This window comes from Hemitrygon akajei, chromosome 27 (genome assembly GCF_048418815.1).
Source record: "Hemitrygon akajei chromosome 27, sHemAka1.3, whole genome shotgun sequence".
Classification (NCBI taxonomy): domain Eukaryota; kingdom Metazoa; phylum Chordata; class Chondrichthyes; order Myliobatiformes; family Dasyatidae; genus Hemitrygon; species Hemitrygon akajei.
In genome coordinates this window covers 54090647-54113640 of record NC_133150.1, presented here as the reverse complement: position 1 = coordinate 54113640, position 22994 = coordinate 54090647, and the positions used below count along the sequence as shown (strand labels likewise).

Genomic DNA, 22994 nt, shown 5'->3' with positions numbered 1-22994 from the left:
CAAACCATTAGAAAATGGAAAAAAGCTACCAAGAAAGTACAGTGCAGGTAAACAGCCTTCAAAGTCTCAACAAGGTAGATTGTGAGGTCAAGAGTTATTGCACATGAAGTCCACACAAGAATCTGAAAACAGTGGGGTAGAAGCTGTCCTTGACACTGAGGGCACGTGCATTGCCATGGCAAGAGAGAATAAGATCAAAAGACATAGGAGCAGAATTAGGCTATTCAGCCCTTCCAATCTGCTCTGCCAGTCCATCATGGCTGATCCGGGATTGCACTCAACCCCATACTCCTGCCTTTTTGCCTTTGATGGTCTGACCAATCAGGAAACTATCAACTTCCTCGTTAAATATACCCATGGACTTGGTGTCACCAGTGTCTGTGGCAGAGCATTTCACAGAGTCACTACTTTCTGGCTAAAAAAAAAATTCCTCCTTACCTCTGCTCGAAAAGGTTGCCCCTCAATTTTGATGCTGTGCCCTCTAGTTCTAGATACCGCCACCAGAAGAAGCATACTCTCCACATCCACCTTGTCTCGTCCTTTCAATGAGATCCCCCCACATTCTTCTAAATTCCATTAAGTACAGGCACAAAGCTGCCAAATGCTCCTCATTTGTTAACCCCTACATTCCTGGAATCATCCTCGTGAACCTCTTCTGGACTCTCTCCAATGACAACACATCCTTTCTGAGATATGGGGCCAAAAACTGTTGATAATACTCCAAGTGCGGCCTGACTAGGGTCTTATAAAGGCTAAACATTATCTCCTTGCTTTTATATTCTATTCCCCTTGAAATAAATGCCAACAGACTTCTTTATGCCTTCTTTACCACAGACTCAACCTGTGAATTAACCTTCTGGGAGTCTTGCTCAAGGACTCCAAAGTCCTCTTGCACCTCTGATGTTTGAATTTTCTCCCCATTTAGATAATAGTCTGCACTATTGTTCCTGTTACCAAAATGCATTATCATATGTTTCCCAACACAGTATCCCATCATCCACTTTATTGCCCATTCTTCCAATTTGTCTAAGCCGTGCTGCAATCGCATTGCTTCCTCCACACTATCTACCCCTCCACCTATCTTTGTATCATCCACAAACTTTGCCACAAAACCATCAAATCCATTATCCAAATCATTAACACAAGCAATGTTAAAAGTAGCGGTCCCAATACTGACCCCTGTGGAACACCACTTATCACTGGCAGCCAACCAGATAAAGCCCCTTTTTTCCCCCACTTGCTGCCTCCAGCCTGTCAGCCATTCCTCTATCCATGGCAGTATCTTTCCTGTAATGCCATGGGATTTTATCTTGTAAAGCAGTCTCATGTGGCACATTATCAAACACCTTCTGAAAATCCAAGTAAATGACATCCACTGCCCGTCCTTTGTCCACCCTGCTTGTTACTTCCTCAAGGAACTTAAAAATGCCTAGGGTTGATTTTGCTGTTTGTTATAATGAAGCAGCTGGAGGTGTAAAGAGAGTCCATTGAGGGGAGGCTGATTCCTGTCTCGTGCTGAGCTCTGTCTACAACTCTCTGCAGCTCCTTATGGCCACGGATAGAACATTTGCCATACTAGCTGTGATGCACACTCAGGAACATCTGGTGCTCTGAACCAGAATCTACAAGAAGGTGCCAATGATTTGGTTGCTAGGTTGGCAGGTCTCTTGTAGGTCTCCAGGATGGGAAGGGGAATTTTCTGTGACCAGGAGTCATTGACACAGCCCCCCTTCCCTCCGTCTGCCCTTAGGTGAGTGGAGGGGTGCTGGAGATCGGGCCAGTGGATGCACGGAACCGAGGGCTGTACACATGTGAAGCTAGCAACATTGAAGGGAGCATCAATCACAGCACCACCCTCCTGGTGATAGGTAGGTCGGTACCTCCCCAGCCCCCCGCTACCTCATCCCATTAGGGCATTGCCATGAACAGATCAGGGACCCCCCAGTTGTGTGCTGCCTGGTACGGGGTTCGCACAGAATTTCTGGAAGTAAGCACCTGGCTGCAGGGTAGCCAGGAAACATCTGGAAATGGGGAAAGGCATCAGGGAAACATCTGGTAATTGGGAGGGCATCAGAGAAACATCTGGATGGAGGCTAAAGACATCTAGATGAGGACACCAGTGACAACAGCAGGGACAGTTGGAAACAGCAGGATACCTGCGGTGATTACATTTCATGGTTAAGGCAGGTGTCCATCTGGAGAGTTTAGTATCTGAAGGACATCCAGGTAGATGCACACAATGGATGGTAGAGCCATTTGAGGCTATCTGGAGAGATGTGCATGGACATTTCTACAGTCATCTGTAGTTTCCAACTGCATCTGTGAGAGCGTCCTGATATGTGTGTTGAGTAGTAAGCGGAACTCAGATGAAGGTGGACACCTGGGGAATATCCAGTGATAGGGAATTATGGCAGAGTGAACCATCTGGGGAGAACATGAGAAACCAAAGCTGAAGAGGCAAATCACTCAGACCTCGAATGATCCACTACCTCAACACCAGTTTCTGCATTAGCACCCTCCCCCCATCCGTTAATATCCAACAGCCCTGTGATCTCTGTACTGATTCCATTCAGTGACTGAGTCCCCACAGTTTCTGGGGGATATTCCTCCCAAGACTTCTCTGGGTGAAGAAAGTTCTTCCCATTGCTAACCTGAATGGCCAATCCCTCATTCTGAGAGTGTGATCCCTACATCCATCCAGGGAAAACACTCTCCCAACTCCTACCCTGCCAAGCCTTGTAATGAGTCTGGACCCTTCAGTGAGATCACCTCTTGTTCTTCTAGAGAGGATCGTCCCAGTCTGCTTCAGCTCTTCCCATGGGATGAACCTCCCCCCCTCCCCATCCCGGGAAGGATGAACCCTTCACTGCACTCCCTCTGTCACATGTAGATCCTCCCTTAGGTGGGGCCCAGACCTGTTCACAATATTCCAGGTGTGGTCTCCCCAGGGCCCAGGATAATTGAACAAGGTGTCTCTACTCTTGGAGCCAAACCGTCTCACAATGAAGGCCATTGGTCTGTTTCCCCCTTGACGCTACTGTTCCTGCAGGATAACGTTCAGTGACTGATGAGCCTGGACACCCAGCTATCTCCCAACACCAACACTGCTTACTTTTTCACTTCTCTTTCATCCCACCCTGTCTCGAACTGTCTGTCAGTCATTCTACCTCTTCTCCATCCACACACCTTTATCCATATTCACCTCTTTCCCTCCTCTCTCTGGCCTCTGTCTTGCCCTTGTTCCCTCCACCTCCTTCTCTCCCTCTCTCTGGCTTTATGTGGGGAAAATCATGACTCATAATTATTTTTGAACTTCTGAAGAGACTGGGAAGAAGATTGACAAGGCAGGATGGTGGAGTTTGACTATGTGGACTTTGGCAAGACCTTTGACAAGATCCCTCATGGTAGACTATTCTAGAAGGTGAGATCACATGGGATCCAGGATGAAATAACCAAATGAATACAAAATCAGGCTTGTGTTAGGAGTCAGAGGGTAGGAAAGGAGGGTTATTTTCAGACTGGAGGCCTCTGATCTGCGGTATGCCGCAGGGATCGGTGTTGGGTCCCCTGTTGTTTGTTATCTATGTCAATGATTAAAATGTTGTTAACATGATTAGTAATTTCACAGATGACACCAAACTTGGCAATATAGTGGACAGTGTAAGGGTAGTCTAATATTACAATAGGGTCTAGATCAATTAGGAACCTGAGTGAATGAAAGACAAATGGAATTAAACTCAGACAAGGTCAAAGTGATATAAAGCAGGGCAGGTCTTACAGAATGACTGGACATGGGGAACCACTGTAGAACAGACAGAGTTAGAGCTGAAAATACATTGAATGTGCTGACACAGGTGGTCAGGGTGCCGGAGGAGGCGTTTGGCTCATTTACCTGAATTGGTCAGGATACTGAGTAAAGGAGTTGTGCAGTCATGTTACAGCTAAACAAGGTGTTGGTGAGATTCCACCTGGAGAATTGTGTGCAGTTTAGCTCACCCCAGATATAGGAAGCAAGTCATTAGTCTGGAGAAGGTGCCCAAGAGATTCTGGAAGATGTTGCCAGGACTGGAGAGCTTGAGCTATATGGAGACACTGTCTAGGTTGGAACTGTTTTCCATGGAGAGCAGGAGGCTGAAGGGTGACCTTATAGAGATTTATAAAATCGTAAGAGACATAGATAAGGTGAATGGTCTCTTTCTCAGGGTAGGGGAGTCTAAAACTAGAGGCCATAGGTACAAGGTGAGGGGTGAAAGATTTAAAAGGGATCTGAGGGACAACATTTTCATACAGAGGCTGGTGACTATGTGAAACAAGCTGCCAGAGGGAATAGTACAATTATAATATTTACGTTTGGATAGGTACACAGATAGGAAAGGTTTAGAGCAAGGATTCCCCACTTGGGGTCCACGGAGCCCTCTGTTAATGGTAAGGGCCCATGACATAAAAAGGTTTGGAGCCTTGTGGACAAATGGGACTTAGCTCATGTGGGTACATTGTTTAGCATGGATGAGATGGGCAGAAGGGCCTGTTTATATGTCTATGATTCTTCCCTTTCTCTCGCTCTCTCTCTCTCCCCTCTCCCTCTCTTTTTTCCCCTTTTTTTCTCTTTTAAGTTTATTTTTTATTGAAGGAATGACACAATACAGAATACATAATGCATTACACTTCCCTCCATTTTACTTTTATATGTTACCCCTAAACAAAACTCCCCTCACCTGCCCTCCCCGAACATACCGTGGCAGCTAATGTATTTACAATACAACCCTTCACAGATACAAGTACGGACATTTCACGGCCATACCCCCGCATTCCTTCAAGGCGAAGGCCCACACACATCCACAACATGTCGGATGATCCAGAATACATTCATATTACAATGCATCAGCCACCCTGTGAGGTAAACCAGATGCATGTTAAAAGGGGGCAAATTCCCAAGTACAATCAAATGTCCTCAACTAGTAGGTAAGTCTCCCAAATTATGACAAGAAAGGTCCCCATTTCGAATAGAACTTTTTTACAGACCCCCTTCTCTATCTCTTTCCCTCCCTCTTACACTCTTCCTCTCTTCCCTTTTCTGTCCTTCTCCATCACTCTGACTCAAACTCATTTCAATCAATCTCTGTGGACGGTTGGACATCAGGGTGGGACAGGGAAAGGTCTTATGAGATTTTCAGAGTCTCATGTGAGGCATCTGGAGATTTACTGGAGATCAGTGGGGAACATCTGAAGGAAGGGGCAAGTATAACTTAGGAAGAACAAGGCCAAAACAGTCAGGAAGCACGTCTACAGATGGAAACATTTGGGAAGCATATTAATACCTGGATAAACATTTGGGAAGCATTTTAATACCTGTATAAACACTTGAGAAGCACATTAATACCCGGATAAATGTTTGGGAAGTAGAGTGTCCACAGAAAGTCAATCCATGGGAGCTGCTGGACAGACGGTAATTGTGGATCTTGCTGTGCACCACAGGTCCACCAATTATTGTGCACCCTCCCCAAAACACCACCATCAACGTCACACAGGATGCAGTCTTTGAGTGCGAGGCAGAGGCGTATCCTGTCAACGTAACATACGCCTGGTCCAAACACGGCATAAACGTTCACCAACTCAGGTCAGTCACCAGCAAGTTACCAGCTCACCATGCAAGTTTGTGGTCTCTGTATCTCTGGGTTAGTCCACACTAGGAGCTCTGTATCCCTGGGTCAGACCCACACTGGGAGTACTGTGCACAGTTCTGGTCTCCATATCCGTGGGTCAGACCCACACTGGGAGTACTGTGCACAGTTCTGGTCTTCATATCCCTGGGTCACACCCACACTGGGAGCACTGTGCACAGTTCTGGTCTCCATATCCCTGGGTCAGACCCACACTGGGAGTACTGTGCACAGTTCTGGTCTCCATATCCCTGGGTCAGACCCACACTGGGAGTACTGTGCACTGTTCTGGTCTCCATATCCCTGGGTCAGACCCACACTGGGAGTACTGTGCACTGTTCTGGTCTCCATATCCCTGGGTCAGACCCACACTGGGATGACCACGTACAGTGCTAATTTCTGTATACCTATGTCAGAGCCATATTGTAAGCAGCATGCACAGTTCCGGTCTCTGGGCCCCTGGGTTTGAGCAGACCTGATGTGTGGTTCAGCATATCTTCTGAGTGTTGATCAGTGATGGCGTTTACCCTTTTTTCCCTCTGCCCTGGCTCATGTTGCCCTCAGTCAACTGTTTCACCGTGTGTTGGTACAATCAAATGGGAGTCTGCGGCTGACAGCTCCCACCCCCCTGGACAGCGGCTGGTACACCTGCACAGCCAGTAACGGAATAGGGAAGTCACCTCGAGCCAGAGCCTACCTCTCCGTTCTCCGTGAGTACCAGCGCGTGTGAGCCCAGTCCACCGCAGGAATCGGGGCAGTGGTGGGGTGGGGGGGTGGTTGTGGAATGGAACTGTGCTCCACCTCACTGTGCTGGGAGGTGTGGGAAAGGTAGATGGGGTCTGTATACTGGGGTTAAGGACCGAGAGTGAGAGATCTGCCATAGTATGGAAGGGGATGATTCGATATGGGAGCTGATCCAACTAGTCATAGCAGCCTGTATTCTCCGGGTCCTGGAGCTCCACACATCTTACAATGTCTCACACTGGTCCATTAACCTGTCAATGGCTCAACTGTACCAGGCTGTGAGCCCACTCCCCCAGAATGGGCTCCCATCACTCAGAGCAGGGCTGGCATCCTCCAAAACACAACTGGATCTCTTTAAAGGCAGCACGAGTGAATCTGCACATGCTGGAAATAAATAAAAACACAAAATGCTGGCAGAACTCAGCAGGCCAGACAGCATCTATGGGAGGAGGTAGTGACGACTTTTCGGGCTGAAACCCTTTATCAGGAGTCGGAGGTAGTGACAATGTTTCAGGCCGAAATCCTCCTGATGAAAGGTTTTGGCCCGAAACATCGTCACTACCTCCTCCTGTAGATGCTGTCTGGCCTGCTGAGTTCTGCCAGCATTTTGTGTTTTTATGGATCTCTTTAATAAAGGAGCAGTCCTGCTAGAACAGGACAGGGTCCAGGACAGTGAGTGGTAGGGTTCGAAGGTGTGCAGTAAAGCACAGGAATACAAATACATAATTCCTATAAAGTGGCATCACATGTATTTAGGATCATAAAGAGAGCTTTGGTACATTGGTCTTCATAAATCAAAGTACAGGAGATGGTATATCATGTTAAAGATGTATACGACGTTGATGAGGCCAAATTTAGAGTATTGTATGCAGTTCTGGTCACCAACCTACAAGAGAGATAGCAATACTTGAAAGAGTTCAGAGAAAACTTGCAAAGATGCTGCTGGGACTTGAGGACCTAAGCAATGGGAAAAGTTTGAACAGGGTGTGACTTCATTCCCTACAGCGGAGGAGAATGAGGGGAGATTTCGCAGAGATATACAGAATTATAAAGCATATAGATAATGTGCAGGCTTTTTTCTGTTCAGGCTGAGTGGGACTAGCACAGTAGCAGAACCTTTGGCCCATCTAGTCCATGACAAACTATCGTACAGCTCTGTCCCATCGAACTGCACATGGACCCTCTCTCCATACCCCTCCCATCCATGTACTTATCCAAGTTTCTCTCAAATGCTGAAATCGAACCTGCATCCACCACTCTCACCATCATCTGAATTACTAAAATCCTCCTCACATTCCCTTTAAATATCTCACTTTTCACCCTTAACCCATGACCTCCAGTTCTCGTCTCATCCACCTTCAGCGGAAAAAACTTGCTTGCATTTACCCTATCTATACCTCTCATATTATACATACTTCTATCAAATCTCTCCTCATTCTCCTACACTCCAGTGAATAAAGTCCTCATCTATTCAACCCTTCCCGATAATTCAGGGCCCTTAAGTTTTGGCAAAATCCTTGTAAGTTTTCTCAACACTCGTTCAGGCTTATTGGTATCTTTCCTGTAGGTAGGTGGTCAGAACTACACACAATACTCCAAATTAGGCCTCAGTAACGTCTTATGCAACTTCAACATAACATCCCAACCCCTGTACTCAATACTTGGATTTATGAAGGCCAGTGTGCTGAAAGCTTTCTGTACGAAACTGTGACATGACTGGAACTAGGGTTATAGGCTTAGGGTGAAAGGTGAAATATTTAAGGAGAATCTGAGGGAGAACTTGTTCAGTCAAGTGTGGCACAAGTTATCCAATGAAGTAGTGAATATAGGTTTAATTTTCACAATTAAGAGAAGTTTAGATCAGTACATGGATGGGAGGGGTATTGAGGGCTATGGTCCAGGTGCAGGTCGATAGAACTAATGAGAAGACCGGGTTGCTACATACTAGATGGGATGAAGGGCTTGTTTTTAAGCTGTAGTGCTCTATGTTTCTACAATAGGATTGCTCTAGAATGGTATGTGGCTGCTCTAAAACAAATGGTTAATGTAGAATAGGGGTTAACTTCCTCTAGGACAGGATTAGATCCCTCTAGAATGCACAGAGCCCCTCTAAAATAAACCCAATTTCTTTTAGAACATCACTGCATCCCTCTAGAACATGTCAGGAACCGTCTCAGACCAGACTGGGTTCCTCTGGAACAGGGCTGGGCCCCCAAGTTTATGACCACGCTCCTCTAGAACCAGTTTGCTCTAGAATAAGCTTGGGTTGTATTAGAATTAAGTTGGATTGTCTGGGAACTGGACCGTTGGTTGTAAACTGAGTTTGGATTGGTTAGGAATTTGAGTGAATTGTTCTAAATCTGTTCTGGATTGCTCTAGTTTTGTCCTAGAATCGGGTGGGGTGGATTGACTGAGATCGGATCAATACACAGGACCTAATTCTGTTGCATTTTAGCTCCATATTTGGTCACCCAGTGTGGAAAGGGGTGGGGGAGCACTGGGTAAAGAAGGATGTCCTGATAAACTTGCTCCCAGGATTGGCCAAAGTTGCTATCAGTGGGTCTGGGGATGGGCTGGCTGACTGCTTGGCAATATTCCAGGGATATGTTTGATCCCAGGTATCCCTGGAGAAAGAACATAGGCACCATGGAAATGCTGTGGGATCATTGGGCACTACAGGGGATACCTGCAATCTGGTTGAAGATAGGAAGATGGTAATATTCATGTTAATTAGTCTTGTATTTGATTTGCTGTATTATTTTTGATAAAAGAAAAGACCTTGTTCAGGCCTGGATCACCCTCAAAAGAGTGGAGATAGCTTTAAGAACTCAAAACAGGATAGGGTTAACCTGGAATGGGACTGTCTTCCTACCTGTCTCCCCAGATCCAGCCTACAGCCAAGCAATGCCCTTGACCACGGTGTTAGTCTCAGGTCAAGGGGGTCGGATCCAGTGTCCTGCCGTCTCCAACCCTCCACTGAGCTACGTCTCCTGGAGCAAGGATGGATACCCACTGAAGGTCACCCAGGTATGCCCACCTTTTCACTCCTCCATGCTGTCTCCCAGACCCTCTAGCATCTCTCCACCACCTCATCATCTGCCAGCCATCCTCCTGTCTGCCCACCATCTCCCCACCAACCTGCCATCTGCTAACCATCTCCCATTTGACTTCAAATGGCATGAGTGAACCTCTGCAAGTTCTGGCTAGTGGTTAATGAAGCAAGGGAAACAACTAAATACTTTGTTAACCACGCTTTTTCTGGTAAGCGGTCATCACAATAGTATGCAACTTCCTTTTGGATTTGGAGGCAATTCGATGTGGCAGAACCGAGGCAAGGTGGCAGAACTGAGGCAAGCCGAGGTGGTGAAACTGAGGCAAGACGAGGTGACAGGCCCAGCACAGAGAGCATGGAAGAGCATGAAAGATCGGGCACAGTCCAATCAAAACCACGAGGTACAGGTGCCCGACACGGCTGAGCGCAATCTACAGACAGAGATTTACAGGCCGAATCGAAGCTGCAGAGTCCGGGCGCCAGATGTGTCTGCAGACGATCTACGGTTGAAGATTTACAGGTCGAATGGAAGTGGTGAAGTCCAGCGTATCCAAGAGGCAGAACCTATTGTTCAGACGGAGATTTAAGCACTGGGCCAGATAGAAAAGGTCAGGGTGTCAGGGCCCGAGGTAAGGTTTGGGCTGTCTCAGATCGGTGCCCAAAACGGCAGAGCCCAAAATTTAAAAAGAAGACCGCCATATCCAGCGGGCAGCGGAGTGAGAGGCTGCAGAGTGACAGGGCTTTGGCTCAACAGGCTTAGGCAGTAATGGGACGAGGTGAGGTAGGTTTACCTGCGTTAACTGCAGAAAGGAAGTAGTATGTGTGTGAGGCCAGTTTTCTGTGCCAGATGTGGGAGGTCCTGAAGTCTCCCAGCCTTCCGGACAGCCATACCTGCACCCGGTGTGCTGAGCTGCAGCTCCTAAGGGACCGAGTTAGGGAACTGGAGATGCAGCTCGATGACCTTCGTCTGGTCAGGGAGAGTGAGGAGGTGATAGAGAGGAGTTATAGGCAGGTGGTCACACCAGGGTCATGGAAGACAGACAAGTGGGTCACAGTTAGGAGAAGGAAGGGGAAGAGTCAGGTACTAGAGAGAACACCTGTGGCTGTACTGCTTGACAATAAGTACTCCTGTTTGAGTACTGTTGGGGGGGACAACCTACCTGGAGGAAGCAACAGTGGCCGTGCCTCTGGCACAGAGTCCGGCCCTGTGGCTCAGAAGGGTAGGGAAAGGAAGAGGAAGGCAGTAGTGATAGGGGACTCTATAGTTAGGGGGTCAGATAGGCGATTCTGTGGACGCAGGAAAGAAACTTGAATGGTAGTTTGCCTCCCAGGTACCAGGGTCTGGGATGTTTCAGATCACATCTAAAATATCCTGCAGTGGGAGGGAGAACAGCCCGCGGTTGTGGTACATATTGGTATCAATGACATAGGTAGGAAAAGGTCCTGGAAAAAGACTACAGGGAGTTAGGAAGGAAGTTGAGAAACAGGACCGCAAAGGTAGTAATCTCAGGATTACTGTCTGTGCCACGCAACAGTGAGAATAGGAATGGAATGAGGTGGAGGATAAATGCGTGGCTGAGAGATTAGAACAGGGGGCAGGGATTCAGATTTCTGTATCATTGGGACCTTTTTTGGGGCAGGTGTGACCTGTACAAAAAGGATGGGTTGAACTTGAATCCCAGGGGGACCAATATCCTGGTGGGGAGGTTGCTAAGGCTACTGGGGAGAGTTTAAACTAGAATTGTTGAGGGGTGAGAACCAAACTGAAGAGACTGGGGAAGAGGCGGCTAGCTCACAAATAGAGAAAGCTAGGAGACAGTGCGAGAGGGAGATAGATAGGCAGGTGATAGAGAAGGGATGCGCTCAGACCGAAGGCTTGAGATGTGTCTATTTTAACGCAAGGAGTGTTGTGAACAAAGCGGATGAGCTTAGAGCGTGGATCAGTACTTGGAGATATGATGTGGTAGCCATTACAGAGACTTGGATGGCACAGGGACAGGAGTGGTTGCTTCTAGTGCTGGGTTTTAGATGTCTCAGAAAGGATAGAGAGGGAGGCAAAGGAGGTGGGGGCGTGGCACTGTTGATCAGAGATAGTGTCACGGCTGCAGAAAAGGTGGACGCCATGGAGGGGTTATCTATGGAGTCTCTGTGGGTGGAGGTCAAGAACAGGGTGGGGTCAATAACTTTACTGGGTGTTTTTTATAGGCCACCCAACAGTAACAGGGATATTGAGGAGCAGATAGGGAAACAGATCCTGAAAAGGTGTAATAATAACAGAGTTGTTGTGATGGGAGATGTTAATTTCCAAAATATCGATTGGCATCTCCCTAGAGCAAGGGGTTTAGATGGGGTGGAGTTTGTTAGGTGTGTTCAGGAAGGTTTCTTGACACAATATGTAGATAAGCCTACAAGAGGAGAGGCTGTACTTGATTTGGTATTGGGAAATTAACCTGGTCAGGTGTCAGATCTCTCAGTGGGAGAGCATTTTGGAGATAGTGATCATAATTCTATCTCCTTTACAATAGCATTGGAGAGTGATAGGAACAGACAAGTAAGAAAAGTGTTTAATTGGCGTAAGGGGAATTATGAGGCTATCAGGCAGGAAATTGGAGGCTTAAAATGGAAACAGATGTTCTCAGGAAAAAGTACAGAAGAAATGTGGCAAATATTCAGGGAATATTTGTGTGGAGTTCTGCATAGGTACACTCCAATGAGACAGGGAAGTTATGGTAGGTTACAGGAACTGTGGTGTACAAAGGCTGTAATAAATCTAGTCAAGAAGAAAAGAAAAGCTTACAAAAGGTTCAGAGAGCTAGGTAATGTTAGAGATCTAGAAGATTATAAGGCTAACAGGAAAGAGCTTAAGAAGGAGATTAGGAGAGCCAGAAGGGGCCATGAAAAGGCCTTGGTGGGCAGGATTAAGGAAAACCACGAGGCATTCTACAAGTATGTGAAGAGCAGAAGGATAAGACATGAAAGAATAGGACCTATCAGGTGTGACAGTGGGAAAGTGTGTATGGAACCGGACGAAATAGCAGAGGTACTTAATGAATACTTTGCTTCAGTATTCACTATGGAAAAGGATCTTGGTGATAGTAGTGATGACTTGCAGCAGACTGAAAAGCTTGAGCATGTAGATATTAAGGAAGAGGATGTGCTGGAGCTTTTGGAAAGCATCAAGTTGGATAAGTCACCTGGACCAGATGAGATGTACCCTAGGCTACTGTGGGAGGCAAGGGAGGAGATTGCTGAGCCTCTGGCAATGATATTTGCATCATTAATGGGGACGGAAGAGGTTCCAGAGGATTGGAGGCTTGCGGATGTTGTTCCTTTATACAAGAAAGGTAGAGATAGCCCAGGAAATTTCAGACCAGTGAGTCTTACGTCAGCAGTTGGTAAGTTGATGGAGAAGATCCTGAGAGGCAGGATTTATGAACATTCGGAGAGGTATAATATGATTAGGAGTAGTTAGCATGGCTTTGTCAAGGGCAGGTTGTGCCTTGCGAGCCTGATTGAATTTTTTGAGATTGTGACTAAACACATTGATGAAGGAAGAGCAGTAGATGTAGTGTATATGGATTTCAGCAAGGCATTTGATGAGGTACCCCATGCAAGACTTATTGAGAAAGTAAGGAGGCATGGGATCCAAGGGGACATTGCTTTGTGGATCCAGAACTGGTTTGCCCAAAGAAGACAAAGCGTGTTTGTAGACGGGTCATATTCTTCATGGAGGTCAGTCACCAGTGGATTGCCTCAGGGATCTGTTCTGGGACCCTTACTCTTCGTGATTTTCATAAATGACCTGGATGAGGAAGTGGTGGGATGGGATAGTAAATTTGCTGATGACACAAAGGTTGGAGGTATTGTGGATAGTGTGGAGGGCTGTCAGAGGTTACAGCGGGACATTGATAGGATGCAAAACTGGGCTGAGAAGTGGCAGATGGAGTTCAACCCAGCTAAGTGTGAAGTGGTTCATTTTGGTAGGTCAAATATGATGGCAGAATATGGTATTAATGGTAAGACTCTTGGCAGTGTGGAGAATCAGAGGGATCTTGGGGTTCGAGTCTTTAGGACACTCAAAGCAGCTGCTCAGGTTGACTCTGTGGTTAAGAAGGCATATGGTGTATTGGCCTTCATCAATCGTGGAATTGAATTTAGGAGCCGAGAGGTAATGTTGCAGCTATATAGGACCCTGGTCAGACCCCACTTGGAGTACTGTGCTCAGTTCTGGTCACCTCACTACAGGAAGGATGTGGAAACCATAGAAAGGGTGCAGAGGAGATTTACAAGGATGTTGCCTGGATTGGGGAGCATACCTTATGAGAATAGGTTGAGTGAACTCGGCCTTTACTCCTTGGAGCGACGGAGGATGAGAGGTGACCTGATAGAGGTGTACAAGATGATGAGAGGCATTGATCGTGTGGATAGTCAGAGGGTTTTTCCCAGAGCTGAAATGGTTGCCACAAGAGGACACAGGTTTAAGGTGTTGGGGAGTAGATACAGAGGAGATGTCAGGGGTAAGTTTTTTAGTCAGAGAGTGGTGAGTGCGTGGAATGGGCTGCCAGCAATGGTGGTGGAGGTGGGTACAATAGGGTCTTTTAAGAGACTTTTGGATAGGTACATGGAGCTTAGAAAAATAGAGGGCTATTGGTAAGCCTAGTAATTTCTAAGGTAGGTACATGTTTGGCACAACTTTGTGGGCCAAACAATACAATATTGTATTATACATTTCCATGTTGGGATGGAAATTTAGGCACTGAGCCAGATTGGAAACTTCAGAGTGTCAGAAAGGTCTGGGTGACGGGGACCGGTGAGGTACGGGCCAAATAAAATCGCTGTCCCACAATGTTTACATGACTCTGCACTAAAGTATGGGACTCTCCTGCAGATCTCAGTTCAGAAAAACGATTGGCTTGCAGTTACTGTTTGCATTATCTATTTTTTGTCATTGCAGATTGAGTGTTCTACGGTCTCTTTCTGGGTTATTTTATTCTTTTATTTTCTGATGGACATGATGTGGTTTTTTTATTTTCTGCACATTGGATGTTAGTTTTTTTTCATATATAAGTGTTTTTTGGTTTGTTTTGTGGCTCTCTATAAGGAGATAATTATCAAGGTTGTATAATGTATACATAGTTTGATAATAAATGTACTTTGAACCTTTGAACCTCGTGTACACGCCATCTCCCCACCATCCTCTCATCTGCCAACCATCTCAGCATCTCTCAGTCATCTCCCTACTGTCCAGTCATGTCCCCAGTCTCTGACTCCCCATTGCTCTCTCATTTCCCACTGTCTCCCAGTCACTCACCATCTGTCCATCTGCTCACAAACTCCAATCTCCCTGTCATCTCCTTCCTGCCCAGCCATCTCCCCCTCCCAGTCACTCACCATCTGTCCATCTGCTCACAATCTCACCACCATCTCTCCATCTCCCTATTTCATTATTTTTTCTCTTTCTCACTCCACATCCCATCTCTTGCTCCCCGTCCCCTCTCACTTCAACATCATCTCCCTCACACTCCCATCCCCTCTCTCAATCCCCCATCGCCCCTCTCAATCCAACATCGGCTCTCTCACTCCCCCATCCCACTATCCCTCTGTCAATCCTCCATCCCCTCTTTCACTCCCTGCCCACTCTCTCATTACCCCATCCCTCTCTCACCCCAATATTGTCCTCTCACTCCCCCATTCTCCTCTCACTTCCCATTCTCTCTTTCATTCCAACATCTCACTCACTCCCATCCCCTCTCTCACTCCTCCAGAGCCCCTCACTTCAACTCATTCCCCACTCCTTGACACTTTTTTTTCTATTCCCCTTGGACCCCTCTTTCTTCCCATCTCCCCACTCCCTTAAACGCATCCCTCACATTCCTCCCTCGTCTCTCCCTTCCTCTCAACCACTACCCTCTCCTGCCCTCCCCTTTCTCCTTATTTTCCCCATTCCTTCATATCTCTACAACCTCCAACAGCTGCCTGGTTGGTCCCTGGACGACGAAGGGGCGATTGTGATCGATACAGTGAACTCCACAGCTCTAGGGAACTACAGCTGCACTCCATACAACAGCCTGGGGACCATGGGGAGTTCTACACCCACCCACATCATCCTGAAGGTCTGAATCTGTTGCCCCCTAATCCACTCACCTTTACCCCTACCACAGCACTACTCCCTCACCCATCATTCTTACTTCTACCCCTCCATACTCCTCTTCCTTCCCCATTCCTACCCTCTCCACTGCTGACCTCTGCTCCCATACCCATCCCAACTCTCCCCCTCCCACCTCACCCCACTCACTACACCCCCTTCCATCCCTGTCCCCAAAATGGTTCTCACCTCATGCAGTCACTCTCCCTCTCACTCCTCCCTCCATCACACCCTCCACAACTCCCCACCCAACTGAACTCTCAATCTTTGTCCTCAGGACCCACCGAAGTTTGTCGAGAGACCAGCAACAAGCTACCAGAAGGAGGTGGGGCAGGAACTGAGGATCGGCTGTTCAGCATCAGGAGATCCACAGCCCAGGGTCAGCTGGAGAAAGGTGGGGGAGTGGGGGATGGAGAAAGAGGAGAGAGAAAGGTGAGGGAGAGATGGAGAGGAGGAAACGAAAAAGACAGAGTCAGAGAGAAAGACTGAGAGACAGACTGAGAGTGAGCAAGAGACTGAAAGGGAAAGAGAGATAGAGAGAGAGAGAGAGAGAGAGTGGGGGGAGACAAACAGAGAGAGGGAGCAGGACAGAGAGTGAGAGAGATGGAGAGAGAGAATGAGAGAGAGAGAGGCAGAAAGAGAGATAGAGAATAGAATTGAATTGACTTTATTTCTTCCATCCTTCACATACATGAGGAGTAAAAACCTTTACGTTATGTCTCCGTCTAAATGTGGAATGTGCAATCATAGTAATTTATAATAATTTATAATAAATAGAACAGTCAATGTAATATAGAGTACACTCAAATCAGTGTGAGTTTATCAGTCTGATGGCCTGGTGGAAGAAGCTGTCCCGGAGCCTGTTGTTCCTGGCTTTTATGCTGCGGTACTGCTTCCCAATGCTAGCGGCTGGAATAGATTGTGGTTGGGATGGCTTGGGTCCCCAATGATCCTACGGGCCCTTTCTACACACCTGTCCTTGTAAATGTTCTGAATCATGGGATGTTCACAACTACAGATGCATCGGGCTGTCTGCACCACTCTCTGCAGAGTCCTGCGATTAAGTGAGGTACAGTTCCCATACCAGGCAGTGATGCAGCCAGTCAAGATGCTCTCAATTGTGCCTCTGTAGAAAGTTCTTAGGATTTGGGGGCCCATACCAAACTTCCTCAACCTCTGATGTGAAAGAGGTGCTGTTGTGTACAAACCACATGAGGTCCTCAGTGATGTGGATGCCGAGGAGCTTGAAGCTGTTTACCCTCTCAACCCCAGATCCATTGATGTCTATAGGGGTTAGCCTGTCTCCATTCCTCCTGTAATCCACAATCAGTTCCTTTGTTTTTGCAACATTGAGGGAGAGGTTGTTTTCTTGACACCACAAGAAAGAGGGAGGAGAGAGAGACAGAGATAGAGAGATGGAGAGAGATATAGAGAGGAAGGAAGAGAGAAAAGGATGCAGAGGGATAAGAGGGGTGGAGGGGTGATAGAACAGGGGAGGTTGCTATTGGAGGAGTATGTGCACTGTGGAGAGATGGGGAAGTGTGTGCATTGTCAGGGCTACAGAAGTGGGGAGGATAGGTGTGTGCACTGCAAGCAATGGAGGGGGAGAGGAGTGGAGTGGGCACTGCGGGGTAGAGGGGATGTGGATTGTGTGTTGGGAAGAGTAGTGTGTGATGGGGATGAGAAGTGAAATATGCACTGCGAGGGGTAGAGGGAGAGAGGAGGGGCGAGAAAAGGGTACCTGCTACTTTCCCTTTGCTCCTTTGCAGGTGGGAGGAGGCAATGTCAACTATCGGGTCCTTGAGGACGGGACCTTGGTGCTAAGGATGGTTTCCCGGGAGCACCACGGGCTCTGGGAATGCATTGCCAGCACTGATGTCGCCATGGTTACCAGCAATACCCAGCTCCAGGTGACAGGTCAGATGTCACCGTCCACCCAGCGCTCTGGCAGCGACGTTCATCAGGGTGGGGGGAGGAAGGCCCAGGGTTTGGGGAGGGGTTTTAGGGATGGGGGAATGGTTCATTCTGTTTGCAAAGGGGGAGCCACAGTTGGGGGGGGATGAGTTCTCTGAGGAGGGTTGAGGTTACATAAAGGTTGCAGAGGGCTTGCGGAGAGGTGGACCCTATGATTTGGGAGGTGGGGGGGAGGAAGTCTGTGTTTGTGAGAGTGGTACTCATGCTCTGGAGAGGGGGCTTGGAGGTTGCACCAGGGACAGGTGGGATGAACTCTGCCCTTTGATCATTGCCCCAGGGACCAGCCCTCACCCACCTACTGAGCTAATGGTTAGCGCTGGAAGTTTCCGAGTGAACGTCTCTTGGTGTCCTGGCTTCGACGGAGGTTACCAGCAACACTTCTCTGTCTGGTAAGGCATGTGACAGGAGAATGTGAGGGTTTGTGGGGGAGGTGGTGGGCACTGGTCAGGACTTGTCAACCTCAAACTGTCAGTGGAGGAGAGCTGGGGACCTATGATCTAGTGGGGGTCAATGCTGCTGTTGACCTTTTACCCTGCCTCTTGAGCCTCAGTGTGGTCAACTTTACTGCTGTCACCACCCATCGTTCCCTGTGGGCTGACCCTAGGGAGCTGAGGTTAGCTGCGTCAGTACTGTGTGACCTGCTGGCTCCTTGGATGGTCTAATGCACCAGTTAGGGAAATGCTTGTCGTTGTACATTTGTCCATCTGAGTGTAGGGATGATGTGAGGATTGGAACCCTCAACTCTCCCTCAACTTCTCTCCCCACTCTCTCTACTTCATCCTCTCATTTTTCTTTCTGTTTGTCTCTGGCCCTCATGCTATATCCCTCTTTCACACATTCTCCCCTTCCTCCCCCTCAGGTTTCGTCAGGCAGCTCCACAACCCCATGACTGGGTTTACCGGAAGGTTCCACTGGGTGCCTCCTGGCTGTGGGTGGAGGGTCTGTGGCCAGAGACGTGCTACCAGTTCAGCGTGTTGGCCCAGAGTGTGTGCGGTAGCAGCCCCTTCAGTGAGATCGTCACAGCCTGGACCCTGCGTAAGTACTGACCCCTGACCTCAGTCTTGTGCTGACCCTAGACTGACCTCAGCTCCGTCTGTTCTCAGTCCTACTGACCCCTGACCCAATGCTGACCTAGCCCTGTGACGAACTCCATTGCTCTGCTTAAGTTTGTGGATGACACAACAATAGCTGGCCTCATCAACAATGATGAGCTGGAGTTCAGAGAGGAAATGGAGCAGCTAGTGGTCTAGAGAGAGAAGAACACCCTAAGCCTGAACATGGAGAAGACCGAGGAAATCATTGTGGACTTCAAGAAGGTGCAGATGAACAATCCCCCTCTGCAAATGCATGGCTCCTCTGTAGAGAGAGTGCACCGTTCCTGGGAGTTCACATCATGAATGACCTCACCTGGTCACTTAATATTACCTCCCTGAACAAGAAGGCAGAGTAGCGCCTCCACTTCCTAAGAATTTAGAATTTATTTAAATCTTACATCCATCCCACAACACAAGGGAGTAAAAATCTTTGCATTATGACTCTGTTGCAATGTACAGACATGTGAATTTAAAAGACTTGTAGAAAGAAACTGTCCCGTAGCCTGTTGGTCCTGGCTTTAATGCTGTGGTACCATTTGCCAGATGAAGCAGCTGAAACAGTTTATGGTTGGGGTGACTGGTGTCCCCGATGATCTTCCAGGCCTTCTTTCTGCACCTGCTGCTGTAAATGTCCTCAGTGGAGGGAAGTTCACATCCACAGATGTGCTGGGCTGTCAGTACCACTCTCTGCAGTGCCCAGCGATCAAGATTGGTGCAGTTCCCATAGCAGGCAGTGATACAGCCAGTCAGGATGCTCTCAGTGGTGCCCAGTAGAAGGTCTTGAGGATTTGGAGGCTCATGCTGAACTTGTTCAGTCACCTGATGTGGAACAGATGATGTGGTTTTTTTGCCACAAAGCTGGTGTTTACAGTCCAGGTGAGATCATTGGTGACGTGTAAACTACTCACTGCTCACCCTCTCAACTGCAGACCCATTGATGTTGATCAGGCTGAGCCTGTCTCTGTTCCTCCTGCATTCCACAATCAGCTCTTTTGTTTTTTGGACATTGAAGGAGAGTTTGTTATCCTGGCACCACTGTGTCATCACTGCTAGAAATAAGTCCAATCAAAATCATGTCATCTGTGAATTTGAATTGCAGATTGGAGCTGCAGTACAGTCGTGGGTGTAAAGGAGTAGAAAAGGGGGCTCAGAACACAACGCAGGGCACCCGTGTTGAGGATCAGAGGGCAGAGGTGAGGGAGCCAATCCATACCACTTGTCGGCAATCCAATAGGAAGTCCAGGATCCAGCTGCACAAGGCAGGGTGAAGGCCGAGATCTCTGAGCTTCCTGTCAAGTCTGGAGGGAATTATGGTGTTGAATGTTGAACTGTAGTCGAGGAACAGCATTCTAACGTATGCACCCCTCTTCTCCGGGTGAGTGAGGACGGTGTGTAGTGCTGTGGTTGTGGTGTCATCGGTAGACCGGTTCCATCGGTAGGCAAATTGTAGGGGTCCAGTGTGGGTGGTAGCATGTTGCAGGTGTAATCTTTAACCAGCCTCTCAAAGCACTTGCTTATTATTGAGGTGAGTGTGACAGGGCACCAATTGTTCAGGCAAGGAGATTGAGGCAAGCGATGCTCCCACCGTCCTCCCATCTTAAGTGAATTTTACAGGAGCACCACTGAGAATGCCTTTCTGGGATGGGAGCAGTCCGGAAGTCCCTAAAAAGGACTGTGAGAATGGCTGAGAGGATCATAGGAGTCTCTCTACCAACTATCGGAGACATTTATCAGGAGTGTTATGTACACAGGGCCCTTAGTTTTATAAAGAATCCCACCCATCCATCCAGCATCCCTTTGACTCTCTACCATCAGGCAGGAAGGAGACTATGATGCATAAAGTCAAGGACGGTCAGGGTGGGAAACAGTTTTTTCCCTCAAGCTTCTGAATTCCCTGCCGCATCACATTCGAAGTGTCATGATTAATGTTTCGTATCTTATTTATGCAAAATTCATCTGTCGTTTTTATCCTTACTATCCTAAACCATGTGTGTTATGTCCATTACTGTGCTTTACACCCTGGTCCGGAGAAACATCTTGATTGACAGTATACCCTTATATAGGTAAATGTAATACATTTGACTTGACTTAGCTCTGAACCATGTCAATTCCTGACTCTTAATCCCACGTTGACTTTTACCCCTCCTGACACCTCCAAAACATTGCTCAGCTTTGCCCACCCGTGACTTGTGCTGACCCATGACTCTGATCGTTCATCCGACCCTGGACGTCTCAAGGAACATTCCTGTGCTGATCCTGAGCTCTAACCTCTAATGCCTAGCTGATCTCTTCACCCTCTGACTCCCTTTTCACCCCTGTGATAGGATCATGACCTCCAACCCTAGAATACCACTGGCCTAACGCTATGTTTTCCAACAGCTAATCTCACAATAACCATCCTGAGCCCTGACCTTTGACTTTTGATCTCCAAAAGCAAGCACTGACCTCAAGCCATTGTTGAACCTCGAACCATGCTGACCCTCAGCCACAATTCTCTGACCACTGCAAGAAATGTGAGACTTCCAAATGCATACCTGACCTCTGACATTCATAGCTGACCAGTAATACGAAGGGGTCACTCCTAACCTATCTAATGCTCTTCCACCACCCCCAACAGATGTTCCCATGGCAACAAGCCCACCTTGGCCTCCGGTGACGGAGGGATTTCACCTCCTCCCACCCAGGTCCCCTACGGCCAATCAGACGCAGCATGGCATCTTACTGCGCTGGAAACCTCCCCTCCCCCCTTCACTGACTCCCACCACCTACCTCTTGGAGTCCTGGACAAAGAGTGGCTGGAGGCTGATGGAAAGCACCATCCCAGCCACCCAGGAGGAGCTTCTGCTGAGCAGTCTGGTCAAGGTGAGAGAGAGAGTTGGGAGGGAGGAAGGATGGATGTGGGGGGATAGAGAGAGGGAGGGAGGGAAAGAGGGAGAGATGAATGTGGAGAGATGGACAGAGAGAGGAATGAGGAGAGGTGGAGAGAGGGGGAGAGAGATGGATGGAGAGGGGAGAGAGACTGTGAGAGAGGGTAGGGAGAGAGATGGAGAAAGAGTAGAGAGAGAGAGGAGGGGAGATAGATAGAGAGATAGAGAGTGGGGGCGGGTAGAGAGTTGGTTTTCAGATTGTAGGCCTGTGACCAGAGGCATGCTGTAAGGATCTGTGCTTCGCAGTATTATTACTAATTTGGATGAGAATGTAAGTGGTGTGGTTAGTAGTTTTCAGGTGCCACCAATATTGCTGGTATAACGGGCACTGAAGAAGGTTGTCTAAGGTTTCAGCAGGTTTAACATCATGTAGGAAAAGTGGGCATAGAAAGGCAGATGGAATTTAACTCAGGCAAGTGTGAAGTGATATATTTTGGTGACAGGACAACAGGGAGTGTTGTAGATCAGACAGACCTAGGGGTATAGGTACATAATTCCCTGAAAGTGGCAACACAGGGAGATGAGATGGTGAAGAAGGCATTTGGCACACTTGCCTGCATTGAGTCCAGGAGTTTGCATTACAGCTGTACAAGGTGAGACTGCACCTGGAATATTGTGTGCAGTTCTAGGAAGCTTGAGAAGGTGTAGGAAAGATTTATGAGGATGCTGCCAGGACAGAAGGGCTTGAGTTCTAAAGAGGGACTGGATAGGCAGGAATGTTTCCTCTAGAGCAGAGGAGGTTGAGAGGTGACACGACAGGGGTCTATAACATTATGACACAGGCAGAAAAGAGGAAGAGGTCCTACACAGTGAGTATTTAAAGTTAGGAAAGGCTGAAGAGAAGGACATCTAAGGCTGTAATCTCCGATTACTCCCTATGCCATGGGCTAGTGTAGGTAGGAATGGGGTGACAGCCAGATGAATGAGTGGCTGCAGAGATGCTGCAGGAGACAGGGTTTCAAGTTCTTGGGTCATTGGAACCTTTTCCTGGGAAAGGGTGATCTGAACAGCACAAGAGGGATGAGGGGGCTTGCTGATGCTTCTCAGGAGATAGCTGTAGATAGGGATAGGTCTGGTCCTTGTGGGAGAGTTTTAAATTGGAGTAGGGCAAATTTCAAGGGCAATGGGGGGAACTAAGAAGCGTTAATTGGGATCACCTTTTCTCTGGCAAGTCCACATCAGGCATGTGCAGGGTGTTTAAAGATCAATTGCACAGAGTACAGGAAAGGTATGTTCCTGTTAGAAAAAAAGACAGAAGGAAAGATAAGAGAACCTTGGATGTCCAGAGAAGTGATGAATTTAGTCAAGAAGAAAAAGGAAAAGAATGTAAAGATTTGGAAGTTGGGATCAAATGAAGCACATGAGGAGTATAAAAAGCCAGAAAAGAACTAAAGGCAG

General features: G+C 47.8%; 1 protein-coding gene across 1 annotated transcript in view; it reads left to right on the top strand.

Moving 5' to 3' along the window:
- LOC140717077 (protein turtle homolog A-like) overlaps positions 1-22994 on the top strand; it is a 61050-nt gene that overhangs the window by 19153 nt on the left and 18903 nt on the right. Inside the window, exons 4-13 of the mRNA XM_073030257.1 lie at positions 1751-1868; positions 5476-5617; positions 6225-6370; positions 9289-9431; positions 15429-15569; positions 15879-15980; positions 17371-17518; positions 17853-17964; positions 18435-18610; positions 21287-21531. Coding sequence (XP_072886358.1) covers positions 1751-1868; positions 5476-5617; positions 6225-6370; positions 9289-9431; positions 15429-15569; positions 15879-15980; positions 17371-17518; positions 17853-17964; positions 18435-18610; positions 21287-21531 — 1473 coding nt within the window. The remainder of the gene's footprint in view (positions 1-1750; positions 1869-5475; positions 5618-6224; positions 6371-9288; positions 9432-15428; positions 15570-15878; positions 15981-17370; positions 17519-17852; positions 17965-18434; positions 18611-21286; positions 21532-22994) is intronic.